General features: G+C 42.5%; 1 protein-coding gene across 1 annotated transcript; it reads right to left on the bottom strand.

Annotated features, from left to right (window-relative positions):
• Nucleotides 1-5,787: 5,787 nt before the first annotated feature.
• On the bottom strand, nt 5,788-6,761 carry LOC115769464 (odorant receptor 42b-like). Its single transcript, XM_030714277.1, has 3 exons — nt 6,343-6,761; nt 5,934-6,291; nt 5,788-5,870 (listed from the first exon to the last, which is right to left on the bottom strand). The coding sequence occupies exons 1-3, from the start codon at nt 6,759-6,761 to the stop codon at nt 5,802-5,804; spliced, it is 846 nt and encodes a 281-aa protein (XP_030570137.1). The 3' UTR covers nt 5,788-5,801.
• Between the last annotated feature and the right edge of the window lie 10,444 nt (nt 6,762-17,205).

The raw sequence follows: 17,205 nt of genomic DNA, 5'->3' as shown, positions 1-17,205 counted from the left end.
ACTTATTATGACTGCCATTTATAACGACATTTTCTAGGCAGCAGCAACAGCAACATCAACCACACGAGCTGCAGGCAAGTCGTAGGGCGCGCCTTCACAGCCTGCCCGTTGGCCTGTGCTGCCTGTGCGTGAAGTTGTCGCCATCATCCTTATGACCAGGCAGCTGCTGTGGCTGCTGTAGCTGATGTTGTGTGGGCGTCCTTTTGACCCGCTTGTCGTTTATAGCCAACGCTGCTGCCGTTGTGGTGGCCATTTTGTGGTTGCCCTTGTTTGCCCGCCGCGCAGCATTGTTACCCTTTGTGCTGCCGTAGGTCGTCACACACAGTCACGGCCTGTCCTCAGCCTACTCACCACCTTTTACTTACCCCTTTTTTCCCAGCAGCGGCGTCTGACAATGGCACAGTTTTGCATGCAATTGACTCTCACAGCTCGTTGCTTTTTACCGTCCAAATGTGCGGTTATGTATAAACATATAGAAAGAGCCATGTGGGTGGCTTGTTGGGGCTGAAAGTAGTACACAAGTAGATGCTTTAGATTAAAGTGCAAATCTATAAAATACTTTTAAATTCAAATATTGATAAGAACATTTTTTTTTTTTAAATAAAAATACAAATACGATATATGTATTCAATTGGTCGACTTAAAGTTAAATAGAATGATGCACAAGAAATAAAAAGCCTTTAAATATTTCATGACTTTGAATTCCGGAAAGCAAGCTGATTCGATGAAAAAAATGCTCGATTCCCTTGACTTGCACCTGTAGAGGTAGTGGCTTTTTATATCTACGAAATGTCTGAATTTGCACGCATTCGTAATTCATGGACATTAGTTGTCGACTTATAAGCTGGCATTGAAGCTGAAAATAATGCCAATACAATTCGATATCATAAATATTTTATGCACTATGCTGTTGCCCTTCTGTTGCTGTTTTAACTTTGCATACATTTTGTCAATTCGGGCACGGGAATGGAGTAAAAAAAAAGGAAAAAAATCCAAGGGAATGCCTATTAGGCTGCATATTAAAAAATATATATATGCAGGCATGAGGCCAAATAAATAACAGTCCAACAAAATACGAGTACTCGCCAGCGCTTGCCGAGAGGCAGGCGGAGCCCAAACAAAAGCCAACAAGAAAACAAAGAATTTTAACCCTTTTTATGATTATGAATGCACGTCAGCATATTTATGTAAAAATTATGCAATTTGCTGCCGTTCTATGCCAATGCGTGGAGCGGTCCAAGGGAAGGAGACAAGAGCTAAGACCCAAGAGCCACATCAGTTGAACTTAGCCAGTCAATCAAAAGTTGACGGGCTCGTCACAGTTGTCGCTGCTGTTGTGGTTGCTGCTGCTGCAAAAGGACAACAGGCGAGCAGCACCCGACAGAGACAGACAGAGAAAAGAAGAGAGACAGAGATATAATGAGAGGGAAAATAAGAGCGAGGAAGAGGGACAGAGAAAGACGTAGACCGCGAGAAATGCATCTTTTGAGCAATTTGCAAACCAAAATGTGTATTAAAATTTATGACGAGTTCAAGTCGAAAATGGGCGATGGATTGAGAGATAGGAGCGGATGAGAAAATCCACAAAAGATGAACAAGAATTCTCGAGTGGATAAGTTTCTTTCGGCTACGAGATACCCTGTAAGCAGTTTTAAAACTTAATTAACAAAAAAATTCTAATAATAATATTAAAAGAATTAATAAAAAAAATAATAATAACAATTAAACTAATAATAATAATATTAATAATAATAACAATATTAATAATAATAATAATAATAATAATAATAATAATAATAATAATAATAATAATAATAATAATAATAATAATAATAATAACAATATTAATAATAAATCTGTTAATTCGAAAGCGGGCATATTTTTTTTATTTGTCACACGTAAATTATTAATATATGAACAAATGGGCAAAGTTAGTTTGTAGGTGATATTCAAGAATATATCAAGATTTCATTCTCCTTCTGCCAGTTGCCAAACTTCGTACCATATTGTAAAAACAAATAAAAAAATCCAGGTTTGTAATTATATATGTGCGCGGGCAAAATAAGGAAAAACAAATTGTGTGGTTCTTTTAATGACGGACATATAAGAGATCAGTGGAAACGTTTCTCTCTATGAGATATGATAAGATAGCTTTGTTTTTGTTAAACTAGCTATGCTTCTGTAATTTAAATTTGGCTCTCGAGTCGAGTCTGTAGTCCATTACAGGTCGCAGTCCCAATATGGCATATTGATCATACATTCAGAGAATGTCAAAAATTAGCATTACCAAACTGCAACAAGACAAGATTTCGTTTCTCTGAGGCTGAAGATTGACTTGAAGTCTGCGTATCATGTGAATTTTGAATCTGTTTTTTCTTTTAGCTGGATCAAGCTGGATCTTCCGATATGATCCTCATCATCGGATTGCTGCCACATGGGGCAACTACATACATACATATTTCGTATTGAAATTCATGTCTCTGTTAGCAATTGTTGTTGTCACTGGCTTGGCATTGTTGCAATGATTGGCCTTAACTTTCACCAGCAGTTGCTGCTCGATGATGTTGTTCCTGATATTGTTGTTGTTGTTGTTGTTATTGTTGTTATTGTTGTTGTCGTCATCGTCGTGATGACTTCGCATGCTCGCCCTTCACCCTTGGCCCCTTTGGGCCACGTCAACAGGGCCAAAAGCAAATTGTTAAGTTATTTGTAAATTTCGCTGTTCGTTGACTGGTTGTGTTTTTACTTACTTTTTTACTTTTCCACGATGTGTGTGTTTGATTGTGTGCTCAGTTGATTTTGCTGCATACTCAAATTAGGGTACACTTTTCATACCCTATGAATGGGAGTCATAGGTAAAGCACAGATTAATTAGACAACTGCCAATCAATAAAATATTCTGTGTATTGAATATCAGGACAAATATATGTTTCTTTTTCTAAATTGTCCGCATTCTATACCCATTATTTTCCTTATCCTTATAGGTTCATGTGCCAAGGGTATTTTGTATTCGGCTTACCAAAGCTGGCAGCATCCTGCTGTTGTTTTTTGCGTCTGCCGTATTTTGTATGCATGCATTGTGGATTTTCCACAAGCAAATCCTTTTGGCAAATTGTATATGCATCATAAAAAGGCACACAAAAACACAGCACGAATATTTCGAATTAAATAAATTTTACATTTTTATACCCTACAGCTGTAAAGAGTGTAACCGAATGATTATTTGCTGACTGTGCGCGGAGTGAAGCAGCTGGAAAAGCTTCGAGATACTATCAGAACAAGTTATGATAACATTAAAGATTCATAAGTAAAATTATGTGAAAATGCAATTTGCCTTTAAATTTCTAAGAAAAATATTTTGGAATATTTAATAGAAAATATATGAGCTCAAAAAATGTGGCCTACTTTCAGGATGTTATTCAACTGATAATTTCAAATAGCCAAATTTATATAAGGCAGGGCTTTTCATAGTCGCACTCTGTTAACTTGTGCCTGTTTATGTTTTTATTTGTGGCAAAATCCTTTTATGTGCAGATTTTATGTTTCCGCCTTCTCTTTTTATTCTCTTATTTATATTTTTTTTGGCCCCTTACCTGTCTGCTCTTATATGCTAATTTATTGGCACTGTGGCGCAGTCAAATGTTAAAAATGGGTCAACCCGTCCGTGGCTCCAAAGGTTTTTCTCTCATATGGATTTCTATGTAGATGTCTTGGCAAGTCGCCAGTTAAGGATGCGCTGTCTTTCACATGTGACGATAGTTATGGTAGGTTGTTGGTTCAATGTGGAAAGCCTGGCAATTGATTTGGCAGCTAGTTCATATGGAGTGCTTTAACAGCGGCCACTTTTCGCTAACAGATGCAAGTGCTATCAACAATAGCACTTAAGGGCTTTATCAGGCTGCCGAAATGAACTGGAATTTCATTTCGTATATCTTATCCCAATAGTGCACACCAAAGGGTCATATTGTGCTTTTGCCCAGCAGCAGCTGCCATGTGTTGTTGTTGTTTTTGATAAAGCCTTCAGCGCATGAAGCACATGAGAACTCAGCAGCCTGGCTGCAACATGCCAGCATGTATTAGTATGCGTCTGTGTGAGTTTGTGTCTGAATGAAATTTGCGTTGTGTGTTAAAATGTTATCGCGCTTTCTCAACATTTGTGCGAAAGATATTCGACAAGGCATGGCAACAAGCGAGAGAGCGCTAGATAGACGCCTGGCTACCCCAAACAGATGGTTGGGTCTGGACCAGGCCAAGTGCCACTTCTTCTTGATGTGCATTCGTAATTGGGGCAACGTTCAGCTGGCAGCTGTAATTGTTTTTCTGTTGCAATTTCGCGCTCTCTTGCATGTCAGCTAACTAATTCACCATTGTTGCTGCTGCTCCACTGCTCCACTTGGCACGCTTTTGTGCCATATATGTAAACATTGGTAATATTTGTTCGCTGCTATGAAAATACGAACAGTCCGCAAGTGACCTGCATTTTCTAGCAGAAAACGCGCTGATTGCTATTTGGCCAATAGCTTAACCTTTTGCTAAACTCTCTCTCTTGCTGTCGCTCGTCGACTCTGCACCTGTCGGTGTTTATTTTAATAACTCAATTTTATGGCCCTGGCCACAGGTTTTTTGAGTTGCGGTTATTTATTTATCTATGTGCAGATAGCTTTGGCCATGTCCTTTTACCGACTTGGCCATGATTAATGCCAGCCGGTGAGAGTTGCTTTACTCGATTCGCATTTAACATTGCCCAAATATTTCATAATTCATTTTGAAGACAACCTGGTCGCAGGCATAAAAACGTCTATAAATGCGCATAAAAAGTTTTATTACCATTTCACAAGTTGGCCATACGTATGCCGTTCTGTTAGCCATTCTGTTGGTCTACTCACATACAGACACACACACTTATGTATATATATACTTGCCCCATTCTCATTCCCTCTCATTTGCTTATTAACGTTGCTCTGGTGCGCCATAAATCTCTAAGATAGATTTATGCAGCATATATGTGTGCGTGCGTGTATATTTCTGTATCTGTAACCCACAATCAGTGTTTCAATGTGTGAGTTTGTACCAAATGCTGCATTCATTTTATACGTGTCGGTCTTAACATTCAATTTCCTGTAGTACTTTTAGTCGGTTACTCGGCTGCCACATGAATCGGTCTTCCACACATAATGTGTACATATAAAATGCTGTACAAATGAAAAACGATGTCATTTAACAAGCAACACTTATTCCTAGCTGAAAGCTGGATAGTTGTTGCAGCTGTTAAGAGCTTTCCACTTGGCAGCCGCTGCGTATACGCAATTTTCAGCGACCAAAGCAATTCCCAATGAAAGAACTCGACAGGAAAACTGAGGCCAACTACTATTCAATGCAAAACCCATCACCATGAGTCATTCGAAACGACTCAACACTCAAAAGATCGAAGACTACAACAAGCTGTACTGCAATCCGCTTGTGGACAAATTTTAAGACCAAAGATTGCCAATAGATTCTACTCCAATTGGCAAATGCGCGATTAGGGATCGCCTCGAATTTTTCCTAGCTAATCATAGTCCAGATTTCTGTCCGTCTCAATCCTCTAGTAATAAATGTTCTATCTTGGTCTTTATAGTTAAAAAGTGTATTAAAAAACAGCTCTATGACTAGAAAACTGGTGCCTTGGCTTGCATTGTTATAAATTCACCTAAGATTATTTATTTATTCTTTTTAAAGTGCCGTAGTTTTCTTGATTCGAAAAAGTTGTTCAGAGCAAATTTAAGTGAAGCATTATGTGGAAAAATAGAAATAAATTAACTTTACTTAAGTTTTTCAATAAAATTCATTTGCTTAACGACAGTTACCACAGTAAATGCCAACTTGGCCATCTGTGAAAGGAAAATACAACCAATTACTGTCACAGTTTTCTTTCTAGCGATATTATGTCTTACCTCAATGTTAGTTTTCATGCAGATCGGAAAGATACCTCCAGCAATAAAGGTAATCGTCCGCTGAGTTTGCTGTAGAAAGTAGATCAGAGTTGTCTTATACCGTTTACTTGCACCTATCCAATTGGAATGAAATATTGCATTGGTCAAGCCAATGCAATCGTCCTCAACTAGCTCGCAGATGAAACAAAAGGGAAAAGTTTGGATAATCAGCACGAAAATAAATACAAATGTAGCCAACCCGGTCCAGATGTTCGAAAAGAACAATAAGTTAGCCATTGATAGGCCCAGACACAGGCCAATGGCCAGAAATTGGGCAAATATGGTGCCTGATATGACTGGTCGCAGAATGTCAGAATACCTGAAATCAAAATTATTTTCATTTGAGCTTTTACGAGTTTTCTTTACATACTGCAGAATATTTTTGTGTACTTTGACACAGTTAACCAGCTCCTCATAGGTCTCAGCCTCGGTTTTACTAGTAAATTCACGCAATCTTGCTACACGCTGCATTAAAAGTTGAATATGGGTTCTCAGGAGTATGCCAAAAATCACCGGATATATGTCTACCAATAGGTCTAATAGGATTGCCCCGGATCCGACAATAAGTTCAAAGGTAGCAGCCAACCACAAGCTGTGTGTACTTGAGCGGTAGTCCACAAAGGGAATGTAAATTCCCCAAGGTGTTGATCCAGTCAAAACAGAGCTAAGATAGGTCAATAAGGCGTACGAAGCGTATGTTGTTTGATATACCATATAAACAGAATTGCAACGAATGACGCAACGATGTATTTCAATGGCTTCTCCCTCTAGAACTAATCGTTTATCCATTATGTCGAGCTGATCTTTTACCTTCTGAAAACGCCACACATTTGGTATCAGTATCACGATCTTCACAAATAGGCAAGCCGCATTGAAAGCGACCTGTACTGAAGTTAGAAAATCTCCCGGAGTAAAGCTGCTAAAATTAATTATATAGCTTGCAAAGAATCCAAAGGGGACATAGATTCCGCTTAATGTTGTTGCAAGTACACTCCAAGCGCGATATAACCAGTAAAAGCGAGTGCCATTCAGTGGCGGAATCCAGCCTGCAAATTTCATGACCCTTTCTAAATGCGCGAAGGCAACTCGAGATGGAAGTAAATCCCCAATTGCTGGATCTCTTATATTCTTGAATATCATGCTGGCTTAGATTTTACTTTAGAAGATTCCTTAGTAATCGAATGAAGCTTTAACTAAAACTGCAAGGGCTGAATTGATGTAGACCCTTTATATATCAGCTTGTCGCGGTTGCTTTACTAATTCAAAAGAAAAAAACTATATTTCAATTTGCTATTCTTCCATATGCAATCGTTCTCAACCTACTCATACCATTAGATAAATTTCTCGGAGAGCCTTTGTTTTGGTTTAAAACGAAAAAGTCCTTGCCATAACAGTTCACAGATATTGCTACATTTTTTCAGATTGACAGATGGGCGTAACTTAACAAAATAGGGCGTTCCCTACCATGAAATGCAGCTCGATTACAGCACATGTTTCAGATGTCATATCAAGCAGTATCTGTATACACACTTATTATCCATTTATAGTACTATATCTGACATATTCTTTCATGTTATTGAAGCCCTTAGGATATTGCGACTCGCTTTGAATCCGTATTTCGTTGTTATATGATTCAAGTTGTTAAGTCTCCTACATTTTCGCCATTTTTGTGCATATATTATTTACTGGTGGTTGTCGTTTGACTGATTTGAGTTGGGCGTGGCACATGACTGCGGCAATTTATGCAGTTTTCAATGCCATTAGTCAGCTGTGGTTCCCGCAGCGCAGGCCGCCATTTGGTCGAGTGTTGGGCGATAATTCTCGGACTAAATGCTACCAAATTAGTTTAAAATTATCTTGTGAAATAAATCGCAGCGTTGTAAGCGGCTTTTTATTGCATTTTATGAGCTCAAATTATTTATTATTTGCCGCATAATTTGCTTCCGAACTACGAGTTTTGGTTGCTTATGATACGCTCGAGGGTGTTACGATTTAAAATTTTGAAAATAGCAAAAACAAAATCACACTTCCAATCGACCCACCATAAAAAACGGCGGCAATTTGTTGTCGCAACATGTGGGCCTGGCGACCAGGTGGTAATTATTCTTAAAATCGTGCCTAATTACTCAAGTTGGTGTTTGGCTCAAGATTGTTGTCACAGTCACTGTTGGCAGTGTATAGACAGGTAAATTAAATGAAAAGACAGAAAATGTACTTTGAAGTAGTGAAAATATTCTTGAGTTCCTCATCAAAAAGCTTGAAATAGTTTAATAACACATTACGCTAGCTTGGCATTTTTGATTCTTTTGAGTGTGCGTAGACTTATAGCAAACACTGTTTTACAATAAAGCCGCTGTTCTAGATTCAAACAATGTGCACGCCAACTGTTTCGAACAGATCGAACCAAGAATTCAATAAGCTGAACTTTTTTCAACTTGCTTCCGGGCTTTTTGATTTTGTTGTTTCTTTAGACAATTTCTGTGGACTTGTGTTTTGTTTTTGGCGTGTTTTAGCCACCAACTGTGGCTGGCATTTTTATTATTGTTTGCCTTGTTGTTGCCGGAGCTGGTAGCTCTTGATAGCCTTGTGATTTCGTTTCTGAAAGATTTGCGCCGCTTTGTCGGCCATGATAAATACAGCAAACAGTTTTCAGGTTTTTTTTTTTTTTTGGTTTGTGCATTCTCTGCTCTGGTGGCCGCAGGACAAAATGCCAGGCCCCAAACCACATTGTAGGTCTCAAAACGCAGTTGTTGTTGCTGTTGCTGCTGCTGCTGTTGTTTTTGAGTCAACAATTTAAGGCACAATTTGGCAGTTGCTGCTGCTGTTGCTACCACTCACTGCCACTCAGTCAAGGGACGACCATATTGCTGGCGCATCCGCAACAAATATTTCAAGTTAGAAGCAAACAACTATGACAGCGCTCAAAGGACCTGGGCATGGAATTAAACCTGAACCTGTTGTGGACCACACCTTGTCTGCTGTTGCTGTTGTTGCTGTTGGTTACATTTGGCCGGCGACAATACATCAAACAGCAAGACAGAAATGAGCAACGGGGGTCGTTGCTGTGTTGACACTGACATAGGAGGCGATTCCAGGCGGCTCCAGCTGAGTGATGACCGGCGACAATCGGCGAAAACGAATGCTCCCGCCAGACAGACAGATTCAGGCACTACCATGGGCCACGATGCGATCAAAGCTTCCTGGAAATTAATTAAGGCTCTAACTGAGCGAACAGCAAAGAGCTGCAGCCGGCTCCAGTGGCTGGTCAATAATTATCGACGCTTATCAAAGGCACCGTTACAGATGCGCGCGCACACATGAGCTAGCCACCAAGTATGGAGCTGGAGCTGTGTACATGTGGCATCATCTAGCTGGAATGTGCCCCTTGCTGCTGTTGCTGCTGTTGTTGCTGTTGCTGCTGTGGCGGCCTTTGTTCATTTTGGTGCGGTGCAATTAATATTCACCGCCGTTGGCTGATCATAATTTACGTGCTGAGTTTACGATGCGACTCCGCAACTGCAACTGCAACTTCTGCGACTGCAGCGACTGCAACTTCCAGAACTAGTGAGCCCATACGCTTGGGGGCGTAACCGCCGACCGCTTGCAGAGTGGGCGTGTTCTCTTCCTAGACGCAGGCGAGGCGAGTGAACAATAGCAGCGGCTCCAGCTAGTATCCTGGTGGTGCGGCTGACAAAATTGCATTCTATTTACATTTAATCCAGGCAACACGTGTTTCTGCACATGTGTGCACCACACGGAGTTGGTTGCATGCCGCATATCGCATACCGCAGGCAATATTTGTGGTATTCACAATATTTCAAAATAAATTGAAATCGGGTTTCACAACACCTATAAATAACCAAATAAATAACACGGCTGCCTAATTAGGTAGACAGACAGACTGAGAGCTTGGTGAGTTCCTACGGACTGGCCACCCATTGTCAACGTTGTCGACGTCGTCGTCGTCGTCGTCGTCGCTCTCGTTTATGAGCCGCACTGGAAATAGGGTTAAGAGTGACACCCAGGAGACCTACATATGCGAAAACTCATTTGCATTTGCTGCCTAACGACGACAGCTCGGCAGATCTGGAGTCAGGGCCGATGCCATTCACTCGGGGCGCGCGAGTTGCTGGGTGCGGCAGAGCAGGCAAATCTTTAAGATAGACCCGTCCAACAACAGACGACAGCTAGTCAGGGAGTCGGTTAGTCAGTCAGTCAGTCAGCCAGGGAGTCACTTGGTTGCTGCATTTCACATGGATTTATGCAGTCATTCGCGCCAGCTTTTCGGTTTCCTTTTTATTTTTTCTCAATTTTTTGCCATTTCATTCGCTCGCCTCTGGTTATCAAAAATCCATCGATGTGGCCCGCACTTGGAAGCCCAGGGCAACCCAGAGCCAGAGCGGTCATTAAAATATATATGACACCCACCCGAACCACGATGCGATGTCTACGAGTAGTAGTAGTTGTCGCCCTCTTCCGCTCGCACTAATAAGACACTGTTGCACGTGCCCAGCGCCTTCTCTTTCCAGCATCAAGTGGTGCTGCTTGCTGTCTTCTGTGTGATGACGGTGGTGGTGCTGTTCGCTTCGTGTGTGGTCCAATTAATTTTTCGGATAGAGCAATCAACATGTTTCTTTTCGGCGTTTCAAGTGGTTGTTGCTGTGGCTGTTGTTGGTCTTTATGGTCGTTGTTCAACATGTTGCAGGTCAATTTGTTGCCGTTTGTTGTCCTCCAAAATGTTTGGCTGTGACGTGTGTGGTCCAGTCCGCTGTGTGGCTTCAAGAGTTTTGGCTCTCAATTAGTTGTGCTTGTCACCGCCTCATAATCCCTAATTAGACTACAGCCACTCGCCTTGCCCTTATCCCAAAACTTTTTGGGGCTTTTGCCTTATGTGCTTAATTGCAGTTGGCACTGCTCGCGTTTTGCTTTGGTTTTTGGCCGGCTCACATTCTTGTCTTAATTAATTTGATGGCAAACTGCATTCGTGGCTCAGTTCTTGAACGTGTTGCCCTGACAATATTTGCGTTCTGCTGCTTGCCATGCTGTTAACCCACATTCAACGCGCCAACCTCCAGCTAATTAGCAGAGTGTGCCCGAAAATGTCCCCGAACCCAGGTCGCATACTAAGCCTATGACTATGCCCATGTCTGTGGCCATGTCTATGGCAGCCCCAATTGAACGGAGAGGTGGAGGTGAATAGGTGGGCGGCTTATATGGCATTTGACTGTGGTTGCTGCCACTGCAAATGCAAATTGGCAAAGATGAATGCTCCTTGCTTTCGTTTTGGATTTGGTTTGTACCGAAGGTGTTTTTGTTGTTTTTGTGCACACACTAATCAACTTGGGCCACGTTGCTTCAGTTGGCACATTTGATGCTGCTTTCAATTATATTTTGAGCTGTAGTTGAAAGTTAATTAGTAGCACTTCTGGATTAATGGTATCATTTGAGGCAGACACGCGGATAGAAACAAGAATTGTCTTCAAAGGCGAACTTACATATCACTTTTCGTATTGTTATAAGTGTTCTACTTAAATATGGTTCTATAATTATTACAAGGAGCTGCATCTTTTACACTTCCACTCATGTATTTTTCTTTCTCTCTCCCACTTCCTCTTCTCTTTCACACACGCTCTCACATGACACGCTAAAAAACTATAAAAATTGTTTAGCACTACTTGAACTTATGCGAATCGCAAAGAAAGGCGAAACATAAGAAAGGAATGCTTTTTGCATATGTAATGAGAACGCGAGCACATATTTTGAATTGGGCTACAAAATATGCGGCATGTATGCCTGTAGCTAAACTCCCCCCGAAAATATTCACACAGACGGCTGTCTATGTAGATGTAAATGCATAGCCGAGGTGTGCAACTGTCTGTGGAAATGGTCTTGATAATGTTATGCAGCTCCCAGGCGAATACCTTGGAGCAGGGACTTGTCACTGGGGCACTTTAAGTCGCCCGCTCCGCCTGTTCAGAGCTCCGACAATAAAAGATAATCAAGCTGCAGCTTCAGCTCTATCTGCAGCCCCGTCTGCAGCTCCTTGGAATAAATTGCCATGATGTTACAATTTCTTCGTGTTGCCGGCATAAATTTCGAGGTGAGCTGTGGCATGTGCAAATCCTCGCCAGCTCGGAGCTGTACGCATTTCCCAGCTGAAAGTCAGTTGGCACTTGGTAGCCAGAGTTGCTGTTGCACCAGTTGGCTCCTCAGTTTAGTTGGCTGACATTCTAAGGTGCAACATGCAAATAATTAATAGCATTATAAGATGCACTCACGAAATCGCGCCGAACAACGTCAAGTGTTGTAATAATTCAGCTAACTGTGGGCAGAGCAGGGCGTGGCGGTGCTGCTGCGGCATGTGTCGCGTTGCGGACAAGGACAATAAATGTTTGGGAAAGGCCAGGCGTAGAGTCACGCTTCGACATGGCCGTGGACATGGAGCAGCAGCGACAGCAACAACAGCAGCCTTTTGCGAATCTGGCCTATACGAAATTACATAATCCCCCAGCGAAGGTGTTAATGCAAATGGCAAAATATGCTAATGGGTCTAATGCAAGTCCAGAGAGTTGCCAATTGCGAGCTTCGTTTGCCTTTGGTTAGGCCTGGGCGTCAGAAGAGATTTTTGTTTTATGCCGCGGCTGCAACATGCAGCAGGCAACATAATTGCCACACGTATGTAGCTCGTGCAAGGACTGTCTGCGCCCAGTTTCCACCTTTAGGTGGTGCAACTGCAACCGCAGCGTGGTTTTGTTTTGGGTCAACAGCCACCAGCAAGCAATGAAGAAATTGAAGACAATCAATGCGCCTTGCACCTGACATTGATTTATGAACTCATGGAAAATTAGGCAATGCCATGTTTGGTCACAGCTCTTGCGGCTACCTTTTAAACATTCGCCAACAGTTCGCTGGCAAAAAGTCAATAAACTCCACAAAACCCAAAAAAATGTACAACGGAACTAAGGAAATTATTTTTAAGCCCGCTTTCAATTAGATGCCTTCATCTGTAATAAGTGCAGATAATATACTATTTAAGCATATGAAATTATAGATCAAAATTCTCCGAATCTCTTGTGATTCCGCTAATACTTTAAATTCAGCTTAAAACAACAACATTCAACATTAAACTTCCGCAGTAATAAAGCACAGTAAGTACTTCCATTGTTGATCCTATCGTGGGCATACAGTACAATTATATAACTCCCCTAGCGACAATTACAAGATGTGGGCCATATAATTCTTCGATAAAGTTCAATAACCGCAACCACTGGACAGTTGGCCATATAAAGACAGCCAGGAACTGAAAAAATCGCATGTGGTTTATTACCAACACCGAAAACGAGTTGAAATTGTGGCGAAAAAATTGCATAATTTGTGTGACATCGGGACTGCATCGAGCCGGCAATAAAATGTCATTTACGAGTGCAGCAAGCGAGTGGCCAGCCATGAATATATATATTCATTTTTATTTATACACATATATATTTATACACATAAAATGCACGAATTTTAATTAATTGATAAATTCGGTAAAGAGCAGCCCCGGAAAAACACACACAAAAAGCGCAACCAACTGCTGCAGCAGCAGCATCAGAGGTAGAAGAAGAAGAAGTGCGGCTGTCAATTACGAGGACAGCAACAGCAACGATAGCTCCTTGCTTGGAGCTGGAGTCGAGGCTCGGCATTGGGGCAGCAGCCGCATTTGTATTCCCAAGCTGCCCTTTTGCGGCTGCCGTTGGATGGGCGTTAATATTCATGAATCGAAATAATTTGACAGTTTGGGCCAACATGCGAGTATGTTGCCAATATTTATGTTTGCTCCACTCGCGGCTGCTGCTTTTTTTTTTTTTTTTTTTGTTTTTTCGTTTTTTGCTGCCATGGTCATGAGCTGCTGTCAAATGATGCTGCTACGTTCGTCTGTCTTCAATCTCCGGTCTGCTGTCTACTGTCTCCGGTCTCCTGTCTCTCTGGTCTCAGCGCTGCGTGAGGCGTTGGTGAAAAGTACTCGAAATAATTGACAGCTGTGGCTGCCTTTTTTGTTAACGTTGCGAACGGCGCTTTGTTGCTTGTTGTCTGCTGCCTTTTAATTGCAGCATTTTACAACTCCCCGTCGCGCATTCGATCCACCAATTCCGAATGCAGCCAACGAACCAACCAACTGTCCCAGCAGTTTTCAACTTTGTTGTTGATTTTTCGCACGCGTCCCTATCCAGCATCGCCAACGACTTGGTCGGGCATTGTGCCATTAAGTCATCGTCGGCGCATCTCCGACTGGGGATTATCTGGAGTTGGCGCTTTGAAGCTGCCTCTAGCTTCATTGAACGCGTCTTTAATAGTCACATAAACTAGACGTCTTGACATTTATTGAATGAATACCTGGCCAGGTCCAGGGATACATAAGCCAAACTCCTTTAGGTCTGCACAAATACAAACATTGCCCATAGTCCACCAGGGGGGTACTTAAAATTGCTGCCCAATTAAACTATAAAACCCACCTCTCGATGCTTTTCTTAGATGCAATCGACATGACGAAAGTAATTAAATTGTTTGAAAAATAAGGAGATAATGATACAGACTCCTAAGACTATCATAATTTCAGAAAGATTTTGGAAGGAAATGTTTAGGATGATTAAAAAAAAAATGTTATATATATATTTTAGTTTCTTGCAATGTCTTATTTATAAGCTCCGCCCTAGACAACATAGAAACTGCTGCCGCGATGATTGCTCTTCATTCGCCGAACTCAGTAAGTTTCCCAACCAATCATCATCGGGCTGTTTGTGACGGGTTCCTTAACTCAATGTGTGGTTCCCGGTGTACTTGCTTTATGCTTTGCATGGGCAACTGCAATCTTATGTCGAGTACTTCGGCACTTGGGCGAACCCCTTGGAGAGACTTAACAACTTCCATAGTAGTTATATCGTATACCAATTAATTGAAGTGCAGTTACAATGCGCCCAAAGGTTGACAGGCCACTGGATAGTGGACAAGGGACTGCGGACAGTGGACAGCGGGCAACGGACTACGGACAGCGGACACCAGGAACTGGCTTATGGACCTGTTCCAAAGACTCCTATAGGCTGTCTATAGGCGTGTGTCCACGCAACAGCTGCGTCCGCCCTAATTGTTTTAATGAATTTGCTGCGGTTTTGCGCAATTTGCATGCAACTTTTCCATTACAAGGGCCGACAGTTTAGCTGTTGAAGGCACCGGGGGCAGGTGGGGTGACATTAGTTTGTCACTGCATCAAAATGACGCAGAGCAGTTGGAGGCCTTCCGGCTCTGCCATTTTGCTGGGCATTTTCGGACACGCAAATTGCTAATTGAAAATAAATTGCACTTTAATTTGTTATGATGACGAAAGACTGAGCTGGACAGCACGGACGGAATGGAGCGTAGTCCATCTCAGTGGGGTGTTGGCAGAATGGGAAGGAGTTGCGCTGCGGTTAGTTGCCTCAGTGATAAATTGTGCAAATGCCTGTCAAAGTGCTGACCACAAAATGACCAAAATATCGGTCAAATTAAAGATTCGATATGCCACTTTCACTCAACACTGTCACCCAGCAGCCAGCTGGCTGCTGCTCTTTTCGGTGTGGGGACCACAAGACGGTAGCTGTTGCCGCAGTTTTCGCAGTTGCCCACGCCCACGCTGACGCCCACACACAGGCACACAACGCGACTGACAGACGCGGTTTCTGCAACTGCCACTCATAAATTGTAACCTATTTAAAAGCGCGGTGGCGGACTGGGTGAGCTACTCGACTCCTGGTCCTCGCCAGGCGAGTAGCCCAACGCATGCCGTAATAATTTTCAGCTCTAATTGCACCACTGTGCGCAACTGTGGGACGAGTTTGTGGCTATTTTTGTGACTATTTCTCGTTTAATGAAATTACAATAAACGCACGTCGCATGCAAAAGCAGCCGCCGCTTGTCGACGCAATCAGTAGTGGGCGAGGGAGGGGAGGGGGAGTAATGCACCAAGTTGCAAGCGTCGTTAGCAGCGTCCATTAGTGCGTTGGCGTGCCACGTCTATTCGTGGCCATCTTGCTTTTGGTCTGGTTTTGGTTTGCGGCTGCTGCTGTTGTTGCTGCAGGTAATCCCCATTATTAGCGCAATTAGCGCAACCAGCGAGGCCGGAATGTCCCCATTGTTGGACCTAGTCTTGTAGTGCCCATGTACTTAGCACTGATTGGAAGCATAAAGGCAACATCTTGGGGTTATTGAATACCATATGATGAGAATAAATTGAGCATTTGATGGAAAGTTTGCGTGGGCTGCGCCTAATCAGGGATTGTCAGACACAAAACACCTGCTGATAACTGACAGCAATGGCAATCGTATTAACATTCCACAACAACTGAGCGGGGGCATCGTGAATGCGAATGCACTTGAATATCAAAAGCCAATACCGTTGCCCAGGCAGTTGTCCAGCTCAATTACTGGAGTTGCTGCTGACGTCTAGCAGCTACGTGATGCAACCCACCTGAGAAGCACCTGTTGCACTCGCCTTGCTACCGTAGGCTGCCCCCGCCTCCTCCTCCCGACATACTGACACCCCTTCGTTAATCGCCGCGCCGCATAACTCGTTAATGCTGACAACGGGACTTGAGCGCTGATAAAAGTCTGTAATGGTTTATGAACAGCAGAGCGGGCGACTGGGTGGCTGGGCGTACGATTCGGGAAATCAAGCAAGAAAAAAAGAAAAACCATATTTAATAAAATGACAGTCGCTGTCAGACGCCGTCAAAAAGTGTTTGCCATTCAGCAACAGCTTTGCTTGCCGGGCACGAGCTGGCGAGCGAGGAACTCAGGAAACCAGACCCTGGGCCAGAGCAAGAGCCACCCGCGACCAAACAATGCGAACAGCGAATGGCAATTGTCGTATATTCAATATTATATATTATTTGTTGTCATTGTTGCTATTGTTGTTGTAGCAATTGTTGTTGTTGCTGTATTTTGTCATTGTGTCTTGTCGCCTGTCTTGCGGTCTTTCTTATTGCATCGCCTGCGCTTTGCATAGCAAATGGCCAATTAATATTAACGTGGGCGTGTGCCTGGCTATGCTTGTTTTTTTCTTCAGTATATCTTGAATATCTTGAGTTGCTTGACTTACCGTATCTCAGGCCTTTGATGAAGGAAATGTTATGCAAGACATGCACGTATTGCAAATTTGTTAAATTATGTGGTTGGGAGGTGTCCTGAAAGAGAGAAAGAGTTATGCCTGGTTATATAA

Source organism: Drosophila novamexicana, unplaced genomic scaffold, assembly GCF_003285875.2.
Source record: "Drosophila novamexicana strain 15010-1031.04,08,12 unplaced genomic scaffold, DnovRS2.1 tig00004554-arrow-pilon, whole genome shotgun sequence".
Classification (NCBI taxonomy): Eukaryota; Metazoa; Arthropoda; class Insecta; order Diptera; family Drosophilidae; genus Drosophila; species Drosophila novamexicana.
This window is presented reverse-complemented; position numbering and strand designations above follow the sequence as displayed.